Below are 25,131 nucleotides of genomic sequence, written 5' to 3'. Positions count from 1 at the left end.
TTTACAAAGCACTCTTGGAGAGTAGTTTATGCGAGCTTTTCAGATATACCGAGCCTATTTAATCACTGAGCGTACAGCGTAGTGTCTGCCAAGAAATCTCATTAATTAATGAGCTGACTAGCTTTGAAGTAAGCGTCTGGACATGATACTGTCGGATACAGTTCGTCATTCCGAAGGTTCATTATTCTGAAGGTTCGTAATTCCGGGAATGAATTGCGGTCATTCATTATTAAAATTTTCAAAGTTTCTTTCCTCTGAAAATGAAAAAGGTTCGTTTTTCCAAAGGTTCGTGTACCGAAAACGACATAAGGTTCGTGATTCCGAAGGGCCGTTAGTACTTTTTTAAAATTTTCATTGGGAATAGAAAACCTTCGGAATAACATCGCAAATGTTCGGATTTAGGAACACTTATACTTCATCTAATACGACATGTGTGTGTTTCGGAATGACAAACCCTCGGAATAACGAACCCTATTTCATTATCGGATCAACGAACCCTGGAATTAACGAATATCACCCAATACACTTGGCCATTTTGAAAATCTTGACCATCCTTGAAAAGGCCTTTATTTTTGGTAAACGAGCGGTTGGTTACGTTGTGAGGTTTTTGCATTTGTTTATAAGGCTTATCCCTAATATTTCATATTCTCCCTTCGTGTGATAATACTATTAATTAGATCTTTATATGTCATCGTTGTTAACATTATTTTTAACTACTACCATCATAAAAAAAAAACCAATTAGTGTCGCTACAAATCGAGGAAACAGAAAACTAATAGAACTTATGAATGATTATTATCTAGATTTCATGTGTTAAGTCAATTTGTCTCATTGAAAGAGAGTTTGAACACCATGCAGTCACCAACTGAAGATAATAAATTAACGTAATTATGTAATACCCAAAGAAACTCACTAAATCACACCGTGTTAGTCAGTGACTTCTAACATGATATAGCATGAAACACTAGATGGCGCTATTTACAGCGCCGTGCTTCTGTAAAGTCTTATGCTGAAAGCTATCTTCATATTTTTTTTGTCTGATGAATTGATATTGGAGTGTTTATCATCATGGATGCACGCAAAAATCAAAATAAAACAAAAAATATCAGATAAACGTTCTGACAAATGTATACAGTCACCAAAATAAATCTATAGTGAAAACTGAAGTGAATAATAGCATAATTATGAATTATAACAGAAGCCACAACATACGCGACTCTGACGCACTCCCCGTTTTGTAATCACGTATTTGGCTTTAGAATGGCAGAAAATGGGTGTTAAGTATAATCTTCATGAAATACTTATCATGCTATTTGATTTTATCCTAATTATAAGAAATCTACTTAAGCATGGAGTAAGTTTCAATCTGACACCTTGAAATATACATGACGTTATAACTATTCAGTTTGAAAGATACATGACGTCACGGCTATTCGATTCTCTTATTTGACGAAAGGCCACACAGCCTCCAATATACCGATATTAAACTATAATATCGTTTACCTTACTAGGTGTTCATTTTTCATTCCTGAATTGTGATCGTAAATGTTTATAGAAACACTTACTAGTAACCTAACATGTAGTTTTCAAGCATAATTTTTACCTACGATCACCTCAACACTTTTGATCAACAAAAACGGCAACAATAAAAATCATATTACCTTCATGCTTTCGTCATATCTTGATAGCTGTGTCCATTTAATTCATATCGGGGAAGTATTCTATCAAGGAGCTTCGAAGCTCCTTGATTCTATGGGGGTTATCCCACGAAACCGAAACCCACAAGTCACATGTCCCAAGAGTTCGACTGTGGAAAAGGGCCCATGATTCATACAGCCCACGAGCTCTACACTTCATAGGCAAAATACTAAGACCCATGAGTCCGACAGTAGGCAAAGAAGGCCCACGGGTCCGACACTAGGCAAAAAAGGCCCATAAGTTTGGCATTAGGCAAACAAGGCCCACAAGTTCGACATTAGGTCTCGTGGGCCTTTATTGCTTACTGTCGAACTCGTGGGCCTTGTTTGCCTTGTGTCGGACTCATGGACCCTATTTGTCTAGTGTCGAGCTCATGGGCTGTATGACTCGTGGGAGTCGAACGCGTGACGTGCACCCATTTTATAACGCACTATAAGTAAAAACTGTAACTTAACTGCAGTCTATAAAAAAGAAAGAAAATAAAACTTAACTGCAGTCTCAACTGACGCGTGTTTAGAGTACTGACCTATTAAGAGTGTTGTTAGGTGTGTTGGTTTTTATGACATTTTTCATTCATACGTGACTATACATGCCAGTTACTTTCGGAGATTCGGGTTCTAACAGATCATGCCTGCTCTTGTTCCAACGCGTTGGAGCAAGAGCAGGCATGAAAGCCCTCTACGTTGCAACGTAGAAGGCTTTTACTCGCACATCTTACTAACAAACATAACACATTACGATTATCATGGGGAAAAATACTGATCTTGGTAAGCCTTCCCAGTACAGCACTTTCTTTTCTTTCTATCTCCCTCTCAATTTGTGCCTTACCGACATTGGCTTTGGTTTTGATGAGAAGGGTACAAAATATAAAAACAAAAAGGGACAAAAACAACATATAAGCTCTCTGAACTACAGAGAGCTAATGCGTCGTGTGCAGGGCTGTTTTCATACCCATTATTGTCCTTCAATTGTGTATCAGCTGCATCAGAAACAGTGCCCTCTATTGTCGCGATTTCGCTTTATACCATGAATGAACATACTTACTCCTGGGCAGCCGAGAGCGATCGATATAAGAGCGCGATGTGAATAGCTATAGTGTCGTCTGCCAAGTCATCGTCCAAAGAGTCCTCGAAAAAATGTTTCCTCGCACCTGTCAGATCTCCTCATGTCGCTCATGCTGTGCTTCAACCCCCTTCACAGAACCAGGCAATTGGCTGCTTATCACTGGATGATTTCGTTGCCACGGTAACGACACGACACGTTTCATGTGCTAATGAGCAGATCTCAATTTGATTTTCGTACAGTCGCTCAAGTAGTCGAGAAGGAACGGGCTACATTCTGCTGTTCGACCTTGTTCAGGTGGATCGCGGTTTGCTCTAGCCGTATAAAAAGAAAAGACAAACTTGTGATTACATGGCACTAATACTTCGCGCAAATATTGGTTAATTTGCTGGGCAAGGATCAAGAAATGAATCTTCACCGATTTGACTGAACCCAGTGGCAGAAAGGGAGCGTGTTAGCTCAAGAGGAGCATTGTTGAGACATGAAAAGAGTCAGTGTAGCATTTCACGGCTTTTATTCCATGGAGTTGTCAGCGATACCTGACCGTAAACGTCGCGATAAGTCTGCTTGCCATTAATCACACACGTGTTCCATTAACAAGGAGATACGAGTCAAAACCTGGTTAGTCGTTCGACCATGAATTCGACTTTGGACTAGACCAAAACATAATGTTGGAGAAGCCAGTGACATACCAATTTTGATCTTCTTTTCGACTTTCTGCTGGCGATATTACCTGTAACTATGGGCGATGGGGATGACAAACGCAGCTGAGCTTGATCATCCAGCAGAATATTCAGTAATTGAGTGTTGCATTGCATCTTTCCTCCAGACAAACTTTGGGAAAACAGCGAGAAAATCATGGACTATATCGGCTTGACTCTAACCGGAAAATACGACCGGTCTGACATCGTCTTTTGGGTAGCTGCATCATGTTTGGATTGTCCAAGCAGCAAGCAAAGTACAGGAATCTTTTACTGGGACGTACGAGGAACGGTTACAACGGGCTCGAGAGTTTCGATAACATTGGCAGCATACTAGCTCATTGGTGAGTTCCTACAATTTTGACTTAGAGAACACGAAAAAGAAATCCTTACTTAATACGGGTTAATTCTTTTTTCTTTTTCTTTTTTGCAATGACGTAGACCTAGACTAGAGTTTATAAAGCAATAGAAAAGATCATAGAATTTAGGAGTCAAAATGGTTAACATGAAGAGATCAATGCAAACAGTAAATTCATGTCGGAAAAATGAATAGTCTACGTAGAATTTGTTTCTCATATGTGATTGCTGATCACGTTTGATCAAGTCAGAATGTTGGTTTTGTGACATCAGTGCAACTTATACGTCAGAATTTGATATCTACGATACGCCAAGTTTGACAAAAAGAGAGAGTGATATGTTATTATTCCAGTGCTGATGTTGTAAAAAACTACAGTACCTTAAGTCAGACACCTTTAAGTTGTTATTCATAGCTCTTTGTTTTTTATTTATTTTCATGCCAAGGATCCTTGGAAAAGTCACAAGGGTGATTTGTCCGAATATATACAATGAGTCTTCAAAATTTCCGGGATTCACGAACCTCTCGACAAATTTCAGATTTCACTGATATCCGGTTTGGCAGTTCACCGGCTAATTTCTGAATTTCAAATCCATCTCGTTTTCCTAATAAGTTCGACATACACCGTTTAGGTCTGATTTTCTTTCTACTTTGCACTTTACTCGATCAGTAGATCTATATCAAGCATACTCAAAACATTTTCACTCTAAGAGTTCGATAGTCATTTCCGGCGGTTTACAAAATTGAAAACAGTTTTAATTAGTGCAATTCTGCTTGCAAAATTGCCTTGCCTGGCAGTCGAACTTGAATAATATATAAGGTCTCCTTTGTTTGGTTATAGATGCTACTTTATAATTTGTTACCAGTGTAGTAGCTAGGCTATATATCATCACACCTGTCATCAGTTTAAAGGAAAACACCAGTCCAGTGTTTAAACTGACTCAAAAAAGGTAGAATCAATTAGTAGGAACATACAGAGTTTTTTCTAAAATCGGGCAAAATTTAGAAAGTTGTGGAATTGTAATTTCGCAAAGCAGTGCCATAATCGCGTACGGATATTAAGTGCCTGGTGTAATCACTGTCTGAGAGGTGTATCGACGTGCACATAAGTATTTGCATAATTTCTTCTTAAGTGAGGTTAAAAGGACAAAAATACAGTCTCCTCATTCCAAATTACTGTACTGTTGTAAGGAATTGTTCATGACGATATTTAAGGGGTGGAAATATTATTGAATTGTAGGCCAAATTATCAAATATGTATGATATGTAATGAAAAACCCGTTGCTATGTTTTGTTTTGTTTTGTTTTGTTTTGTTTGTGTTTTGGGGGGAATTATCTAATTTCGTGTCATTGTCTAAATTGCATACATGGTTATGATCAGTGTTACAGTTTTGCTAATACAACACGGATCATACGAGATTTTGTGAATATCATTGTCGTCCGATTTTATTGAAACTTGCTTTGTTCTATCTGTGTGACGTCACTTTTTTTTTTGCGGGAGCAAACTTTCACTTTGAGCTTCATATGAGACCTATACTCTATTAGATACCTTGCAGATGCTATGTAAATAATGACATTTGCAATAGTCTAATAAATGGTAGCACAGCCAGATTAAAAAAAAAAAATGTATGTTTGCTGATGATTAACGCTTAATTTTACAAAGACCCTGTAGTTATGCTTTGCATAAAAAAGTTGAATAAACACGGGAATGAAAAGTTTAATTTGACACGCATCCACCAATGAATGTCAACTAACGTAAATCGAGGTCGCCAAAGGTGGACCTGCTCAGTAAACACAGAAGCAAGAAGCACTTCAACCAGGGAGGTGGGGCCATCTCCGTGCTTCAACCTGTTGCATACTGATCGTGAGATTTAAATCGTTACTTATGGGAACTGAGTGTGCAGTGTACAAACTCTGTAAGACATTAAAGGAGCTCGAAATCGAATTACGAGTTTACGATGATACGAGCTAAACTCGAGTACGCTGTACGGAAAACTGTACGATGTAACATTATCAAATTCTTTTAAAGGCAATATACAATACAATGCAATGCATATATCACATTGTATCATGCATGTTGACTTGTACATGTTGTATAGACTCATGATATTTATACCCTGATTATCACTCTATGTGACTGAAAGAATATCTATGATATGTGTCATATACAATGTATTTTATAATATACTAAAATTTCTATTATTTTTTCTTCATATTACTTGGATACGCCCACAAAAAAAGAAAACTTCCAAAGCAAGATTCTGTTGATGACATCATCTGTCAATCACTGTTAAAGTTGATAATTAACAAAAACATTGGAATACGGTTTCCCTTATTGGATAGAATGCGCATAACTTGCATGTTTCCTGCAATGCCTATTGCTAATCATATTAGCAACATGAAACATACAAGTTGTACTCAGTCTAGGAAAAAGGTGTATTCTAATTTTTTGTTAATCATATCAGTATTTTCATCTTATAAATAGTTTACCAGTGATTTACAGATGATGTCATTGACAGAATCTTGGTTTGGAAATTGTTTTTTTTTTTTGTTGGCGTATCCAGGTAATCTGAAGAAAAACAGTAGAAAAATATTCAACATATCTCAATTCATTTGACCACATAAATCAGCACGAGTCAACATGCATTTGCATTGTTGAAATGCACAGTTCCTTTAAGATTTTCGTGTTTTCTTGTCGAAAGAATTCACAACAATAAAAACACTTGATGCAACGCAAAATATCGATCAAAATGGTTATTGTTGAGATGTGATGGATTTTACAGGTGCCCCAGTGCGCTTTATTGAGTTTTAATGCAGGTGCTGACGTTGATTCGTATCAGTATTACTCCTATTATCATAAAGGCTTTTGTACTCAAGACAAGATCATGTAATATCACACATTAACCCTTCAAGAACCACTGTCTCAAAATATCCACAGATATCGCAATGTTTCTCTTGCCTTTGGCTATATGAGGATTAACAATCCATGAAAAAAAGCTGGCTTTGACAGCAGATGATATTGTTCTCGAGCCGTCGTCATTGTACAAATGCGCTCAGACCGTAATTTACACCACAGGACTGTCATGAATGCGAGTTTGATGACGTCTGAGGACAAAGACAGCAGGTGAACGACCGGAACGCCGTATTAAGTCTTAAAAGTTCTTTATCATATTTGTCTTCTTTGTTGACTAGATGCTTCGCTATGTGTATTTTCACATTTTGAGTCCTGGGGGGCATTTCATCAACGAGTTCGTCGGAGTTTTCACCGACAAATTTGCTATCAGCCAATCAGACGCAAGGATTTCATTAGCTTTTAACAGTTGTCAGTGTAAATCCTTGCGTCTGATTGGCTGATAGCAAATTTGTCGGTGAAAACCTCCGACGAACTCGTTGATGAAACGCCCCCCTGATATTCACTGTATGAATGTAAGAGAATTTTTTTTTTCATCACATCAGTACACTAAAGGAAAAAATCAATACACTGTACCACCAGTGATTATAGATGACAGGGGTGTTTTTCTTTTTTCATGGACCATTTTGACTAGCCATTTTGAATAGCAGTATCTTAGTAAACGTCAGTCCATTTTGTCAAGCACGCCTATGGATATTTATGTGTATCGTTGAGATTGAAGAAGGTTTTGTCGACCACGTCCAAAGAGATTGACAGCTAGCTTGTCTCTGAATGAGACTGTCTTGATAATTCAAACATTAGACATTTATTTAAAAGCACCGACAGTCCAAACAGCAGACTTTTATTTAAAAGTACAACCTGTACCTCCTCCCTTTTCTGCTCCCGGTCAATTGGTAATTGGCAAAATCATAAGAGGTGTCACAATCATATCCATCTATATCTTTACATCCTTGTTGTTGATTAGTCTACAAGAAATTGGACAAGAATACACAGATCATTGTTACTCAATTTAAAATACTAAATGCGCCTCCAAAACAATCAAAATCGTCTCAATCGCAATCAATCCGTCTCATTGAAAATACCTCTTCCACACTATGAATAGAAGGTGTGACACGTTTTAGTCGTCGTGTGCTGAGTCTATTCCTGCGTGAAACCCCACAATGCCTCGTAAAACGAAGGCTTCCACGTAGCTCACAAAACAGTTGACCGTTGTTAGAATCCGTTTATGCTTCATAAAATAAAGATAATCGACGATTTTATGTGTCTCTTAATATCTTAATATATGTGCTCGTGGACATTGATACTTTCTGTGTGTTTGTGTGTGTATGTGTATGTATGTATGTATGTATGTGTGTGCGTGTGTCGGCGGTGTGATTATTGAAACTTTCAGTAATCAATTTTTGATTTGATGTTGCGTTTACGCAGCAACATAACCAGTGTCTGCAGTTTTTACTTGTCAGTATGAATCATATCTATTGGATTTTGGTAAGTGATGTTTATTACAAAATAGGAGCAGTTATGTGAATGATTATGATGATTCCAATACATATTCCAATACAGTCTGCGGTGTGAATGATTTTTTTGCCACGCGAGTTTTAAGACAGTGCTTCCTATACGGGCAGCAAAATCCCATCTTGTAAGTACGTCTTAATGAAAGTAAACGGAGACTGAGATTTGAAGAGAACCTCCTTAAGCAGACCATTGCCATTCAGGACATTGTATAATTTGATTGTAAGAAAATCTACACCATCACAAACAAACACTATACTACACAGCATACCAACTTCGATGAGTGTTATTCCATTCATGCCCCAGTTTGTAAGTTAGTAGCAGACAATGAGCTCTTTCACAGCCGGGTGTTTCCAGACACGATCATGATACCTCCGGGCTGTGGTAGCCAGATGACAATCGAGGGAGTAAAGTACCACTTACACACTTACAGCAATTGTAAAACACTCCTAAAAGAGCATTGTCAGGGGTGAGAAAAAGGGGAGTGGTCCATGACTGAGTTCAAGCTGTTATCTCTTGTCGACTACACGGAAAGGACGCAAAATCTCGTCAAAAAATCAAAAGCAGTCTTAAAAAAAAAACCAGTTAGGTCAGCGTTGATAAACACTTTAAATAATAATTATAACCGTAGATGGATATTACGTGATTGTTATTAAGGATTAAGACGCGAGGGTGTAATTCAAGGTATGATCTGAATACACGGGTTATCACATTGTGCAACAATACTCTTGTAAGAGTATTATACCTAATAAATCGGATTTAATGCACAATTTTTACGTACGATAATATTGTCTGCGAGACTTTAATTGGCTGAAGTATATACCATCGATGTACACGCAAGGGTAGCGCAACCCAGGGAGAACTGACATTGCCAAAGCAGCTATGGTGCCAGAATTTTACGGAAGTAAGGGGGAGAAAATAAGTGCATTATCACCATCCTAAAAAGAAGAAGGTATCTGCTGATTGCCACCTATATCATTTAAGAAGCACCCTCGAATTCGAATAACTACTAGTAGGCCTATGTAATGGGACATCGGTCAGCCACAAGTCAGCCATGCGCCACGAAATCGAACACCCTTGCTCGGTATGTCCAAGTAAGTTTGTGTCCCCTCATCCGTCCCTTTGCGCTTGTTGTCATTTCGGCGATGTTATCCTTCCTCCTATTGTGAACATTTGGTCAGGGGTGACACGAAATAATTCGGCTTCCGCAAATAATAACACTTACTTCCTTACAAATGCCGATTGTTATTCAGTAAGTTGCAATAGCTCGTTAGCGCCAGTGCGGAGAGTGATCCCAAAAACATCGACTGTCAAGCAGTTGTAGAGTTTATCTGAAAACTAGCAGTGATCCGTTGATAAGGTGTACAACATTTCGTTTTTCTCTTTTGTTTTAATTTATTTTCTGTTTGGACAAACTTCTTTACTCTAATAGTTACGAGGCATTAGTACCAAAAGACCAGAAATATGTAGTAGATGCACATGTCAACGCTGGCACCCCTATACCGTAACCATGGCAACAAACATGCTGGACTATCGTTGTAAAACATTCACAGCAAAGATCATTACCAAGACTGCTTCGCAGAGGAGCATCGCCACAACTTTAATGTGTACATCATGATACAAACATACTCTCTAACGGTATAAAACTGCTACCACCTCCACGCCGTATAGAGCCTTTCAAACACCATGGCGACAATGAGAGCAATGTGTGTCACTGTGACCCTCAATGTAGGCCCTACGGTGTCTCGATCGGTTGTAAGGCATCGACACTCTCCGGGGGTACCAAAAATGGGACACCATTTACTTGTTAGCATTGTCAGTGGTGACTCACCACCAAGTTACATATCACAGTATTGAATGAACGATCGAGTGACTTTTGGCAGATGAAATGACGACACAAGCGGTTAAAAAAAAATGATGGACGAAAGCTGCTCTGTAATGCCAGGGATGGGCAAAACAAAACGAAAGAAAACAAACGCAAAAATAGATCCGCTTCATGTTAAAGTCATGCTAGGTATAGCCCAGCAGAATTACATGCTGTGGACTGTTCAGATGTCACGGAAATACTTTCTACCATTTTCGAAGACTGTGGGTGTAATGTAAAGCTCTGCATATAAATCATACTCGTAAAAGTTTCGTCACTATTCACTCCACACCACTCCATATCTGCCATACGTGATCCATAAAGAGAACAGAATTTCGCGATGAAATGTTTATGACTCTGACGCAGATGACAGTGACCGTATCCTCCCATACAGATTATGGAATGTCCCTATAGGTCTAATGCAGGCCATGCCCTTTATACCATTATAGGCAGTGGTTTAGCTAAGGCGAATTATGAGTCACCTTTGCCATTATTTCTCCGTCCTACTATTCTGTTCCATGGCATTGTTATGTGCTGCAACGATTATCACCAAAATGATTATAATGATAATGATAGAAATTCTGTCACATTTGGGAACCGAAAAGTTGTTCAATGGGAGTGATGGTGTCATACTGTGCTAGATATTCGAGCATCTAGACTTTGACATAAACATTTATCATGATCTGTCTTCAGTTGGAATGTCGTGAAATAAAGTGAATAGCGCTGAAACTCACACGCACATCACATTAGAGGTTAAATACCTATGCATATCTCAGCTCCCTCTCCTTAAAAAAAAAAAAAATCAGAACCCCTTTTCTGCGAGCATGCTACCTTCAATCAGTGAGTGTTGAAAAGTTGATTGATTGCCCTCGCCGGCACACCAGTCATTGTATAAAAGAGGAACATTTTGGCTAATCTCCGGCTTAGAGTGGATTTAGTTCGGGCCATAATAGCCGGGGGAACTTCATAATTCAATAGCTCGTTCTATTGATAGCAGCCATAGTGGCGCTCCCCAGTGGAGTTGGCTCATTCATTAAGGTTGTGATGAATGCTAAGGGAGCAGGACAATAATGTTTGACGACCAAGTTTAGGCACGCTCCGTTGATGGGGATACTCTCCGTTCTCCGTAAGACAATGTTGCAAATCATGCTATATAAGCAAGAAGACTGACTAGAGAACGATACACAAGGAGCATTTTCAGAACGAGAAGAGATGTTCGTTGCTGCGACCCCATCCATAAGCTCACGTGGAGAAATCTTAAATGACCTCCTAACAGAAGTATGGAGTCTTGAGTCTTGATGAAGTAATCCCTGCAGCAGCTGCAACACAGCTGGACTAGGATGGGTTGGTGCAGTGGCAGTATGTTATTGTGCACGTGTTAACGTGATGCATGTGAAAGTAAAAGATGCAAGTAATGTAAGTAAATGCTAGTAAAAGATGGTCTTGAATTCCAGCATCTTGTCACCAACGGGAGGCTTCATCCTTCTAATAGCTTGAAGGGCAGCCACATGGAAAGCAGCAAGGGTTTGTGCTGTTAGTGCTCGAGGTGGTAGACAGTTTCATTATACGGATGGCTCGAGGATAAAAAGAAAACTTGTAGGGGTCTATGGTGGAGAAAAGAATGAAAGACGCAGATCACGAAGAGCATGAAGAAAAAGAATAAGGGAGATTGAGGAATACTTTCTACATGTTCTCATGAGGTACTGGCTCGCGATCTTCTGCAAAGAGTCGTTGCACAAGCCTTCTGAGGACAAACGTTTACTGACGAAGTGCGCGAGGAGGGCTTTGGTCCTCTTTCTCTGCAAATTTCAGCAGTTAATCGTTACATTAGTTAAGAATCATTCTTTTCGGGTGTATGTTCTCTTTAGATTTTTCAGGACCGAGATAACAGGATCGGTTATGAATGTTTAGCCTACAACTTAAAGCTCGTCTCTGTCTTTCGCTACTTACTGCACCCATTCTTTCCGGTGATAGGATTAAACAAAAAATCTGTTGCGTCAGTCTTGCTCTGTAAGTTTTAATAGGATCAGAGGGGATGATGGAGCATAAACTGTATTAGCGGTGATGAAGCGTTAAATGGGACCTCCCCTCAAGACGATCCCCAAGGGGAATAATTGGAGGAAGAGATTTTGAAAAGAGGTATAATATGAACTCTTCCAAATGTTGCCAAAACTAATTCGATAAATTTGGAGGAGATTATCAATAGGGTATAAAGAGGGGAAAAAGCAGGGCCCGCCGAAGACATCATTGTTGTTTACTTTGTCGTTTGGTTTTCTAGCGTTTGTTCGGCTTCGTGGTATTTGGGATCGCCATGCCTGCACGCGGGCTCGATGTATTGTCACTGATTGTGACGTCCATATCAAACCACTGTCTCGTTCCTGCTTGTCATTCATCAATGACATCGCTTGTATGTGTCACTATCCATGTACGATCATCCTAAGACTAGACGAGTAACTGCGCTCTTTTCTTGTTGGTATATCGAAGAGCTTGTTGTCTTGGGGCACTTAGACTGAACATAGATCTAAATGCCCTACTCATATTCATCGTCAGCGTCCCGTCAAACTGGTAGGATACTTATTCAAAAAAAAAAAACAGCGGCTGGAATCCGAAAAAAAAGGTGGTGCGGTTCAATTGCACTGATAAAGTGACAAATGTATGCTTTTTTTTTAGTTAGTCCGTGATTCGTCAACACATTGCAGAGCGTCCCTTGGTTTTGCGTGAAGTTTGATGTAAAATGATGTCACTTATACCTTATGGCAGCCCCTTAAGGAGAAAAGCACCCCCCCAAAAAAATGGATAAACTCCAAAAGAAAGAGAAACAAATCCCTACAAAATATTTCAAATAATGACAAAAATCGGATATGACAATCTTAAATTTCCCTCTTTTTTTAGGGTGGGGACATTTCTTGACCGGACCTTTAAATGAATATTCAAAATGACCACTTTGACGATGCCATGCCTTTACGATTGTCCATATACTAGTATGTTATATATGAAATTCGGGGGAAAATGTTATCTGTAGCTAGTACAGGTAAAAGCATACTCCCATACCAAAATATATTAGAGGTAACATTTAGTGGTGTTTTTTTTTTGATTTTGGGTGGTTTAATGCAAGTTTGATATCTATAAAGCTGAAATATCAGATTTTTGTCAATTCTCCCTGTGTATTATTATTACATAATTATATATGCATACATTGAATAAATGGGAGTCAAGACCAGAATGTGTGCATGCATGTTTGCGTGCGTGTGTTCCTGGCCATACCACTTGGCGACCTCGGTCGGCTGGCGACAAATCCTAGGGTCAGAGTATTTTTCTTGCCATTTCCAGGATATTTGGCTGGTTTTTTGCCTCGCAAAGGTTTGTGTAATGGATAGCGCATCCAGGCAGAAAGAAAAGCATCTCGGGCCAAGCAAAATGTCAACTTGTCATGGTATCGTTTGCATCTGACAGTACGTTAATTGACAGGTATTTCTCGTTTTTCAGGTGTCCCCCCAGCTATACAATCTCACACCGCCCACCGAGCCTGGGTTTCTCTCGTCGAAATAACTGGGCAAAGCCAGCAGTTTCGAGATGCACTAACGCTAGTGAAAATACCAAATCGAGCGTCATGGTTTCCATCATAGCGCTTGCCCTGACGCTGAATAAACATTTTTGAAAAAAAAAAATGAAACCCACTATATTATTAATACTGAACTTGATTCTCTTTGGAGACGTTACTGCTATGGGCAAAGCAAATAACTTATCGTAGCCGAGTCTGTATATATTACTCATGTTGCTCATACAAAATGGCGATACGCGATCGCTTGGCAATATCATTCATTACTTTTCTGCCTTTTGTGTTGGTTTGGACGTTTATACTCACCAATATCAGAAGCGTGACAGTAAATCAAATCAGCTTAATGTGAAATATTCATCACAGTTTTGTTTGGTTTGGTTGATTATTCATATCGATATCATAGTTAAAAGATGATCGATGCAACTAAACTGTTAACGTTTCAACATCCGTCGCCTTCTCCAACACTGCCCAACATGCCCACAAACTCATATCCACACATGCAGGATGCACATAGGCACCTACACTTTTAACTGAACTGACCGGGAATCAAAAGACAGAAATATTTCAGCATGCCTTGCATGATATATGGCTGCGACCATAACATTGCACCTGTCAGCGGAATATTCGATTCACTTATCTATCCCAACATAAACAAGTCGTCACATTTCTTCTCGCCCAGTTTTGTGTCTTTCATCGCAACCAACTGGGCATGTATCTTCAACTATATCTCTTGAGAGTTTTCATATAGGAGTCAAACTAACCATATTTCGTTTGGCGAAATTATGATATTGGATTCTTGCAATCATTCTGTCACATTTCTTGATGATAAACACACTGCGCACCTTAATCGTTGCCGCACTGGTAATACAACCTCCAAACAACGCTTGACTTTACGCTAGGTTCGGACGAAAAGATAATTACATAACAATAAAACAAAATCCTGACCAATAGCCAAGCTAGTTATTTTGACATTAACTGTCATAAGAGATAGATGCACTGTTTATGACATACAACCGCTAACATGACGATGATTTCCCAGCTATACCCTCAGACCGACTCTGACCCTAAAGTTTTTATGTTTCAACGAACAAAGAAGCTGCAATATCCCGAGCAAATAGCTCTGTGCCCGAAAGCCCCACGGACAGTTTCGACGAATGCTGATATGATAGAAAACGTCAATTTTCTTACTCCTGAAAAATACGTCATGCAGATGCAGTTGGTATAATTTCCCATTTCCAGACAATACTACAAATGGAAATCATCAGTTGCTTATATGGCGTAATCATTCACTGACGTGGATACCACCTACTTCAATTAAGAACAGTTGTAAATGGGGATATTTTCAGTTAATCGTTGAAAAAAAAAGACGGACTGGGCTTTTTATGTTTGCATTTCTATGAGACCTTGATAATTACGACCACTTAATTTTAATGTATTCAATGCGAGCCAGCAAGACTGATGATTTTGGACGTGTTGATTACAGCTAAGAAACTTCTATTTATTTGTCTGTGCAGGGAGGTACCTTCCGGGTCTGTCCAAGTCAACTTTTAAAGACAGCTGCCCATATAGATGTAATGAGGTTTATATCTTTACAGATTCAGTAACAATCGATTTTGCAGAATCAAAATTAGATGCAACGTCTTTACGTCGTAATGTTTTAATCTTTACATAATGTTCTTTTATAGCAGATATGACTGTAAAAGAATCATATGCAAAAATATAAACTTTTATTTTTTAATGGGGGGGGGGGGTTTATCCCTAGATTGAGAACGCAGTTCAAAAAAATGACTCTAGCATTCGTTCGTGAAGGCCTCCTTCCCTTGGGAAAATGTGTCTGGTTCCGACTATTTCATGCGACTCTTTTGTTGACCTAATCATAGAAAATAATTGTCATGACTGCCACGCGACGCACACACACAAAAAGGCAACCAGACGTCTTCATGCAGACCGAAAAAAGTAAGTATACTTTGAACAAATGTGCGAGTGAAACAGCCTGTTTCAATCTATAATGTGATGATCAATTCAGTGGGCGGTGGGGGCAGCGAAAAGCTTGCACGACGTTTATGATATGTTTAATGGTTTTATTTATGTTCCTGCATGCAGTCAAATCTTGTCTTACCCAGCACGCTTGATCACTCCTGACGACCTCCTCCCCGCGTGGCAAATTGCCGTGATTCGACGACCTCGGTGGCTCATGAACTCTGACTTGCCTTCTCGTGACACGATACGACCAATCCACAAATTACGTTGAACTCTCTCAGGAACATGTTTTTCTCGGCAATCACATTCTGTTTATTTTGAATTTGCGATAGACCAATCTTATACATTCGTTTCAAGCAATGTTACAGTTGGCTTTTCATAGTATACTAACAGAGTTGATGCGCTGGGATATTGCCCCCCCCCCCCCCAAAGTGTTGATTGTTAGTTATTCCTTTTATTCACTTAAGCTCCGCTTATCGTTTTCTCTCACCTCCCTGTCGTATTATAGCATAGTCCGAAACTGTAGGAGCGATGTAAATAAACATTCTCGATAGCATCGGCTGAAATATGTGTTTGTCGACACCGATTGTATACATACAATGGCATGCAATAAAAAGGTAAGTATAGATTAGACAAGGCGAATTCAGAAGATTGGCACATCATAAAGCGTAAGTGGAAATGTCAGTTTTAGTGTAAATATAATTTACTTTAGATGCTAACTTTAGATGTTTCAAACTGAAGCGGGCGGACGATGTGGAAAAGAAGGAGAAGAAGAGGAAGAGAAAAACATAAGATGATAGGAAATTCTATGGAGGAGATGGATGAATTACCATGAGGTAAAGAGTAAATACTGTCCTCTCCATGCCACACTGACACGGTATGATCTTCCACCTCCCTGATCTAACACATTCAATCCTCACAAACAGATGTGATTTGCAGTATACCAAGAAACTTGTTAGATGATACGAACAACATCACTGTGAAAGCATTGCCGTACTCAGTGTATGCCATTCTGGCACGTACAGTTACAATGTGCGACTTGGCGCGCCTGTGTCGATTGATGCTGCGTCAGGTTGACTAAAAACGATGGTAACCCTGCCTCTCACCCATGCCCCTATGCCACTTCATTACAAAGTGGACGAGAAGTGTAAGAAGTGTGAAAATACAGAAGAGGAGGGAAAAATGTAAAGCAATGGAGAAGAGAATGTGACATTTTTTTTCAAGTAAATGTCTGCATTCTATTTTGAAAAGGGCATGCGCTGCGAGACATTATTGTGTCTTGGTGATTGAAATTTCTGAAACGGAGTTGAATGGCACAGTTCTTGAACTGTACTCCGCTGGGAAGGGGAGGGGCAGACATGGGGTTGAATATGCTTCAAATCTTACCCGTTTGCTCTCCTCCGGGGAATGTGTCAGCGAGGTGCATTTTGACAACTCAGGCGACCATAGCGGTTTACTTTAATCATATTTCATTAAGCAAACAAAACTGCCATTTCTAGAATGACCTCAAATCTGTAGCCTTGTCCAAGGGCTGAACGTAGAGATTTTTTGCATGTGTGATTTTTTTTTCTCACGAATTTGAGTTCAGCAGGGATACGTTCACAAACAGCGCCGATTGGGAACATATCAAGAAACCGGAGCAACATTAATAGGCGATTCGGACCAGATAAAAGTCAGTTTGAGACAAAAGAGTAAAACGTATAAAATAAGCACAAAAGTGAAAGTTTGATCAGAATTAGAATTAGGGAAGCTATGAATTTGTCAATCTTCGCTAATTTTTGCAAAACAGTTCTCATACAGTTGGTGTGAACATGCGAGTGAGTGAGCTAGTGATGTCGATATTTCTTAATCTTCTATCAATTGATTGTGTACAACCCCCCCCAAAAAAAAACAAAAAAACGCACGCACACACACTAACGAGTTGTTTCAATTTTTGCTCTAAATGTGTAAAACATAATGTCATTCTTGGCTGAATAACTTCAAAATAATGATCTGTCAGTTACCTGTAATTAAGACTTGGGCGTAATTGCGTATAAATATAAAAAGAAATGGAAATATCAAGATCTTGTGTACAAACTAGGCCTATATGGAAAGTTGTGAGGAGATGACATCATCAACTCATTGATTTGCATATCCATATTTACTGTTGTTGTGAAAACTAGCGAAACTTCAAAATGTCATAACTCCTAATTTTTATCCGATTTTGATAGTGCTCATCATTTTTCTTTTCTGACTAACTTTTAACTGGTCCTGAATTGTCCTTTAAGAGAGAAAATTAAGGTGAGGCCGTCATATCAGTTGGAGACGTATTAAGTCACGTGAGGATAAAGGTTAGAAAGTATACCCAGACCATGCGCTCCAAAATGAAGCCGGTTGCGCCAAATACAATTATTTAGTTTCGTCGACCACTGAGAAGTAGTTAGGTCAATGGCTTTGGTAGAAATTTTCATCTCAAAGACTGAACCAACCACTGTCGGGGTAACAGCAGTGGAATTACAAGAAAACCGTATGTGGCCCCTGAGACTTTTATGACTCGTTAAAGTGAGGGAATGTCAAGGTTTCCAAGAGACTATAAAAACTTTTATAAATGAAGCAGCATGTGCACCTCGATAATCAGATGTTCCTTCTACACTACAGTGACTGAGAGGTCGCCAGGGCAATGACTTGCATGAATGTCAAATAATTTCAAGGAATGAATCATCATGATTTCAGTACCGTCGGGAGATGTTGGAAAGTGAAGAGTACTGAGGTGAATATTCCTGCATCATAATACTGTAAACAAAGACATCGCGCTTTCTTCTTAGGAAAGGCGAACCGCAAACCCTTGTTTTCTTCCCATGTTTGTCTATTTTTCTGTTAGTCTCGATAAGGCTGATGGTTTACTTCTATTTCTCAAACGTCAGAAATTACTCACACTAAAATATAAATCTTAGATGATGTAGATACATGGTGGTGACAAGTCATTGACACTTCGAGACGATTTACAATTGAAGAATTATTTGAAGAAATTTACAGAGCTTGTACAAAAGTGAGGGTCACCCTTCAATCATAAAATTTGTTAATTGCAAGCGGTAAGTGTTTGCTGTGTGTAAGAAAATGAGTTTTATTCCTTTTCCAGCTGCCCAATTAGCATCATCGCACATTTTCTCATTTGATGATGTAGTGCTTTTTAGAGAAGTATACCATCAAATTTGTCAATTGCCAGCAGTAAGTGTTTGCTGTGTGTAAGAAAATGAGTTTTATTCCTTTCCCAGCTGCCCAATTAGCATCATCGCACATTTTCTCATTTGATGATGTAGTGCTTTATAGAGCGCTTACCATCAAATCTGTAAAATGTTTTAAAAACGGTTCTAGGAACAGTACCCCCTGGAAAACCACCCTCCGGATAACTACCACCCGGACAATTACCCCCCAGGACAATTCCCCCCTAGGGCAACTACCCCCCGGACAACTACCCTCCAAGGGCAATTACCCTCCAGGGTAATTACCCCCTAGGACAACTACCCCCCGGACAACTACCCTCCAAGGGCAATCACCCCCCAGGGCAATTCCCCCTTAGGAAAACTACCCCCTGGATAACTACCCCTCGGATAACTACCCCTGGATAACTACCCCCTCGGATAACTACCCCCTGGATAACTACCACCCGGATAACTACCCCCTGGATAACTACCCCCCGGAGAACTACCCCCTGGATAACTACCCCCCGGAGAACTACCCCCTGGATAACTACCCCCCGGAGAACTACCCCCTGGGTAACTACCCCCAGGATAACTACCCCCTGGGTAACTACCCCCAGGATAACTACCCCCTGATAACTACCCCCCGGATAACTACCCCCCGGATAATTACCCCTCGGATAATTACCCCCCGGATAATTACCCCCCGGATAATCACCCCCCCCCCCCCGATAATTACCCTCCGGATAACTACCCCCCCCCCCGATAATTACCACCAGGATAATTATCCCCAGGTTAATTACCCCCTCCTCCGATAACTAGACCCTAGATAACTTCCACCCGATAACTACACCCTCCGATAACTTCCCGAGGATGATTACCCCGGATAAGCAAGCCTACAACTCCCCCTCCCCTATAACTATCAAGACGAAAATTACCCCAGGACAGTGCACCACGCCAATTACCCCCTGGGTAACTACCTCCCGGGTCATTGCCCCCCCCCCATCTTACCTTTAATAAAAAGAATATCATTACTACAGTAAACGAAGTTCTTTGTATTATTTGCCAGGAATCACGGAGATGCCATACTGATACATCATTTTATGAAAACAACATCTTAAAGATTTACGATTTGTATCGTTTGCACTTAGGACAATTTATGTAAAAGCTTAATTTCTCCCTCTGTATTTTAACTCTATGATCATAAAAAACGAAGCTGTCCCTTCATATCCTACCCGGTAATCCAGTAAATGTCAATGCCTTTAACCAAACTATTTTCGCTAAATCTGTATTTTCTTTTACTGTTCCGAAATTTCGGATTTCTCTTGATAGTATAGTATAAAAGAAGTTTTAAGTTTGAATGCCTTTACCATTGAACTAAAGACATTTTGAAGAATGTTACACTTCAGAATGAGTTAAACTTTTTGCAATATTTTTTAACCACAATTGTCTATCGTTTACCACAACTCCATGTAACACTTCTTTATTTTGAGGAGCTTATATCTCATGCCTCACGTGCCCTGGTTTTGACCCATCATCTTCCTCTTCCCTCTCGCTTTTCTCTGTCCACTGTGAAGGTAGTCTATTCCTGTCATTCATAACTCACCTTTCCTCTTTCTCTCATTACAAGGGATTTATCTCGTGTGTGTTCATGTGCAGTGCACTCCCGTTAAAACGAAATGCTCAGGACCGGCAGTTTTTTGTTTTTTGTTTTTCGTTTTAACGAAATTTCGTTGTAACCGAACAAATATAATATGCAATGTATAACGAAAAGAAGGAAACCACGCATAAAAAATTTTGTTTGTTGAATCCTCATCATACGCTGGAAAGCTATGTGAAATGGGAGAATACCTTTTTAATTTCGTTTAAATATTACATTTTAAAAAGAGCATAAAGTTGTTTGTGTTGTCACACATGTGTAGAAAATGACGGTGTAGGATTTGGTTACAGTTCGCTATTCCAAAGGTTCTTTTCTTACTAAAGTACGTTACTCCGAAGACTCCTTATTCCGAAGTTTCGCCATTCCCGGGATTCCGATGGTTTGTTTATGTGAAGGTTCGCATTTCCGCAGAATCATCATTCCGAAAGTTCATAATCTAGATCAAAATAATATATTGTTCATTTTCCGAAGGTTCGTTGATCTGAAAATGAAATGAGGTTCGTCATTCTGAAGGTTTATAAATCAAAAAAAAAAAAGAAAAAGGTTCACTAGTCAGAAAGTCCGTTGTTCCGAAGGCTTTTTCATCCGAAAATGAAATAAGGTTCGTTATTCCGAAGAAATTTTGTTAATGAAAAAAAAAAGATGAGAAAGGTTAGTTATTTCGAAGATTTATTTATCTTAAGACGATTATAAAGATTGCAATTCTTAAGCTTTGTTAGTGTACTCTCCTTTTTCCACCATGGATTAACGATACTTTTTGTAATGTTCCGATTAACGAACGTTTTGAATTCCTATCATTTTCGGACTAACGAACCGTATAAGAATAAGAATAAGGACCATATTTTATTATCGAATTAACGAACCTTTGGAATAACGCCAAAATGTGCTTAATAACAAACCCTCTTTCATTTCCGAACTAACGGACATTTAGTTGTATCAGAATCTGTGTGTTTTGTATTAAAGGACTTCGGAACAATGAAACAAACCTTATCTGAATTCAAATTATTTTATTACAACAACGCAAGTTCCCCTCGGAAACTGTGCGTGATACACGGAGTGAACATTTAATGATGCGTTCGCTCATGCAGAGACGCTTTAATAATGCTTGTTCCGCTACGCATTTTCGAATGCGATCCGCATTTCGTTATAACGGAGCGCATTTCTTTTGTTTTTCTTTGTCAGTGGCGCTCAGAAAAGACTTCGTGATAACGAAAATTTTGTTATAACCGTCTTCGTTATAAGCGAATTTTGTACCATAGACTTTAATGGCGATAATTTTGGGACCAGAAGTTTTGCTTCGTTATAACGAAATTTCGTTATAACCGTGTTCGTTGTAACGGGAGTGCACTGTATCTTTATTTGTGTACTTCGTCTCTGTCTTAATTTGCTTTCTTTGCATTGTTTCATCAATTTTGTAACTATTTTACTGTTATACCGTTAACGCTCATTTCAGAATTGCCCTACTGCATTATTGGGCATATTAACAACTAGTATATCAAGGATGTGGGAAGAGATTGTCACCTCCTTGGTATGATCACTGCAGAACATTACCTCCCTTGACAATTACTCCTTATTAAAATTAGGCTCCAAACAATCACCCCTCTTACAATAACTCTCCCCCAGAAAATTACGTCTCTCATTGTTATTTTCGAACACATTAGCTATTTGAATTGAAAAAAAAAACCCAACATTTTTTCATATCGTCTGGTTTTGGTCGAGACCTAACTTCAGGTTTTAAACATCTTTTGGGTGAGATAATTAGAAACCCCTTACGAAATATTAAAGAGCATGTTATTCCAAGAAGGATTCAATTTTTTGAGAAAAAAAAATACTCTTGAAATGGCCGGGATAAAACAGAGCAGCCCTATAATGTAAAAAGGATTCTGTCAACTACAACTCTCCCTAGATCTATTCAAAAAGAGGGTGCAGGACAAAAGACTTCGTTAACAACTAGGGGTGTTTTGTAAAAAAAAAAAAAATACCGTTAAACTCGTAATATTTTACTCTTTCTAATGAGACTAACTTATATTTGAACTGGATTTCCTCTTAAAGTGTCTAGAACATTTAATTTGAAAACTAGCACAATTCTACTTGTATGTAAAACAAGCTGTAATTTTACTCTCATGACAGATTAGGGCACCTTTTGATAAAAGTTGCCAGTTATGACATCTTGTTAGTATCTAATAATTTCAATAAAACCATGGGTTCTGCTTGATTGATAAGCTCGAGTCACTGACTTGTTACCATGGACCTGCTTTGATCGACCTACAACGATTGGTAATTGTGTGGAACTGACAGCTTGTCAGGACTGATAACTTTCATAAAACCGTGCCCGGATCCTATCAGAAATTATGGCTTTATATCGAAGAGTCCCTCGCTAATGTTAAGGGAATATGAATTGCAGTGAAATCAACTCTCCTTTTCTTATGTTTATCGTCTATCATGTGTTATAACGGTAGAAAATAAATGACAAGCCAAAAGAGTGATGACAGTGTAAGAGAAAGGTGCATCTTCTGATATGGTGTTATGAACTTATGGAAAATATACGACGGGTGGTAACTTTCGGGGGGCGGGGAGGGAGGGTTGTCCAGTAGGTAAGTATGAGGAGGGGGCGGGGGGGGGGGGTTCGGGGTATTAATGGGGGGGGGTAGTAATCCGGGTGGTAGTTATCCTGGGGGTAGTTATCCGGGGAGTAATTATCCGGGTGGTAGTTATCCTGGGGGTAGTTATCCGGGGGGTAGTTATCCGGGGGGTAGTTATCCGGGGGGTAGTTATCCGGGGGTAGTTATCCGGGGGGTAGTTACCCAGGGGGTAGTTCTCCGGGGGGTAGTTATCCAGGGGGTAGTTATCCGGGGGGTAGTTATCCAGGGGGTAGTTATCCGGGTGGTAGTTATCTGGGGGGTAGTTATCCGGGGGGTAGTCATCCAGGGGGTAGTTACCCAGGGGGTAGTTATCCGGGGGGTAGATGTCCTAGGGGTAATTGCCCTTGGGGGTAGTTGCCCTAGGAGGGTAGATGACCGGGTGGTAGTTTTCCTAGGGGGTAATGGCCCTGGAGGGTGATTGCCCTGGGAGGGTAGTTGTCCGGGGGGTAGTTGCCCCAAGGGGGAATAGACCTGGGGGGTAATTATCCGGGTGGTAGTTATCCGGAGGGTAGTTGCCCAGGGGGTAAGTGCCCGGATACGTTTAAAAACATACGCACTATTTTATTTTTGTCCTCAGAACTAGGCTTACTACTTCATTCGTAAATACGCACCATTTTTGTTCATCAAGAGATGTCTCAAGCCGTGAGTATTGGTGGCTAACACTGAAAAACTGGAGGCGGATGCCGATAGACGTGATGACTTTTGAAACAAAACTATATATCATAATACAGTGTATCATAAAACTGAATGCAAGAAGACATTAATGTCAAGGATCCTACAGGGATATATACTGTACCTGGACCGGACCACGTATATTTATGATACATTATGTGATACGATATACAGCTTTTTTCATAAGCTAATTTAAGTGATTTACTTTTTGTGATTCATCATTTTACCGCCTTCTCCACGAGATCCAGTGTTGATCGCTGCCATTTTTTGTCGCCTCTGTTGTGCATGTTCTGTTAATCCCAGGGGCGGATCTAGCTTTTTTCCAAGGAGGGGGTTTCAGGGGCTGAGCTGGGTATTGGGAGGGAGGGTAGCGACCGAGCCCGAGCGAGCGAAGCGAGCGAGGGGGGGGGGGGGGGGGGAGGGGGGGTTGGGAGGGGGATACCCCCTCCCACAGTAGGGAGATTTTTTCATTTTTAGGGTTGCCAGCTTGCGATTTTAAGCATACTTGCATGCTCTATTTCATCTCTGTTTTACCAAATAATGGGGGGGGGGGGGGGCTGCAGCCACACCCCCGCCCCAAGCGCGCCGGAACACTTCTGGTTTTAGGGGTAGGGGCAAAATCTCGACGGGGGCACATTCATGTGTATAAAAGTCGCGTTTATAGAGCATTTAAATCAAATTTCTAGGGAATTAAACATAGTAAAAAAAAAGAACACTGCGAAGGACTATGATCATAACTTTTGCAAGCTCTTCATTTTACTACAAGTACGGACAGAGCAAGCGAGCCACTCTGACTTTGCCATTCGTCTGAAATGTCTATATTAAAAGCTAAAACGTAATCGCATTGTTCGAGCAATAAAAATTATATCTATAGTACTAGAAAGCATAGAAGAAAAGGAAAAATGCAGGCTAGGGTTTACTAAAGGCATGTTCCACGGGGCACACTCGAGGACGCGAGGCTACCATCTATACACTAAATTCACTCATAAGTAAATGTTAGTGTATCGATATAATAATGTATATTGTTATTGATTATAACTTTCAATTATGAAATTGACAACTTTTAGACAAGAAAAGTGCCTTTATTGTTCATTTTGGTCTTGAAATAATTGATTAATTATTTGTTGTTTGTTTGTGTGTTCTTTCTTTCTTTCTTTTTTTACTTGGCAGCCCAAGGGGGGGGGGGGGGGGGGTTAAACCCCCGACACCCCCTCCCCCCCCCCGCTCGCGTAGATCTGCCACTGAATCCTGTTCTGTTCATCCTACAATTAGCTTTCTCAGTACATTATATGAGTATACCGATTAAGTTCTCAGTTGTATAAAGTGATCTGTAGAGATA

The 25,131-nt window shown here is 39.8% G+C and overlaps 1 protein-coding gene across 1 annotated transcript in view; it reads left to right on the top strand.

The window, feature by feature from the left end:
* The first annotated feature begins 3,672 nt into the window (after positions 1-3,672).
* Positions 3,673-25,131, top strand: part of LOC139717761 (protein inturned-like) — a 71,799-nt gene continuing 50,340 nt past the window's right edge. The window contains exon 1 of the mRNA XM_071629263.1: positions 3,673-3,805. Coding sequence (XP_071485364.1) covers positions 3,690-3,805 — 116 coding nt within the window. The 5' untranslated portion in view covers positions 3,673-3,689. The remainder of the gene's footprint in view (positions 3,806-25,131) is intronic.

This window comes from Diadema antillarum, unplaced genomic scaffold (genome assembly GCF_040938485.1).
Source record: "Diadema antillarum isolate AM-2024a unplaced genomic scaffold, OU_Dant_1.0 scf00000082, whole genome shotgun sequence".
Lineage (NCBI taxonomy): Eukaryota > Metazoa > Echinodermata > Echinoidea > Diadematoida > Diadematidae > Diadema > Diadema antillarum.
This window is presented reverse-complemented; position numbering and strand designations above follow the sequence as displayed.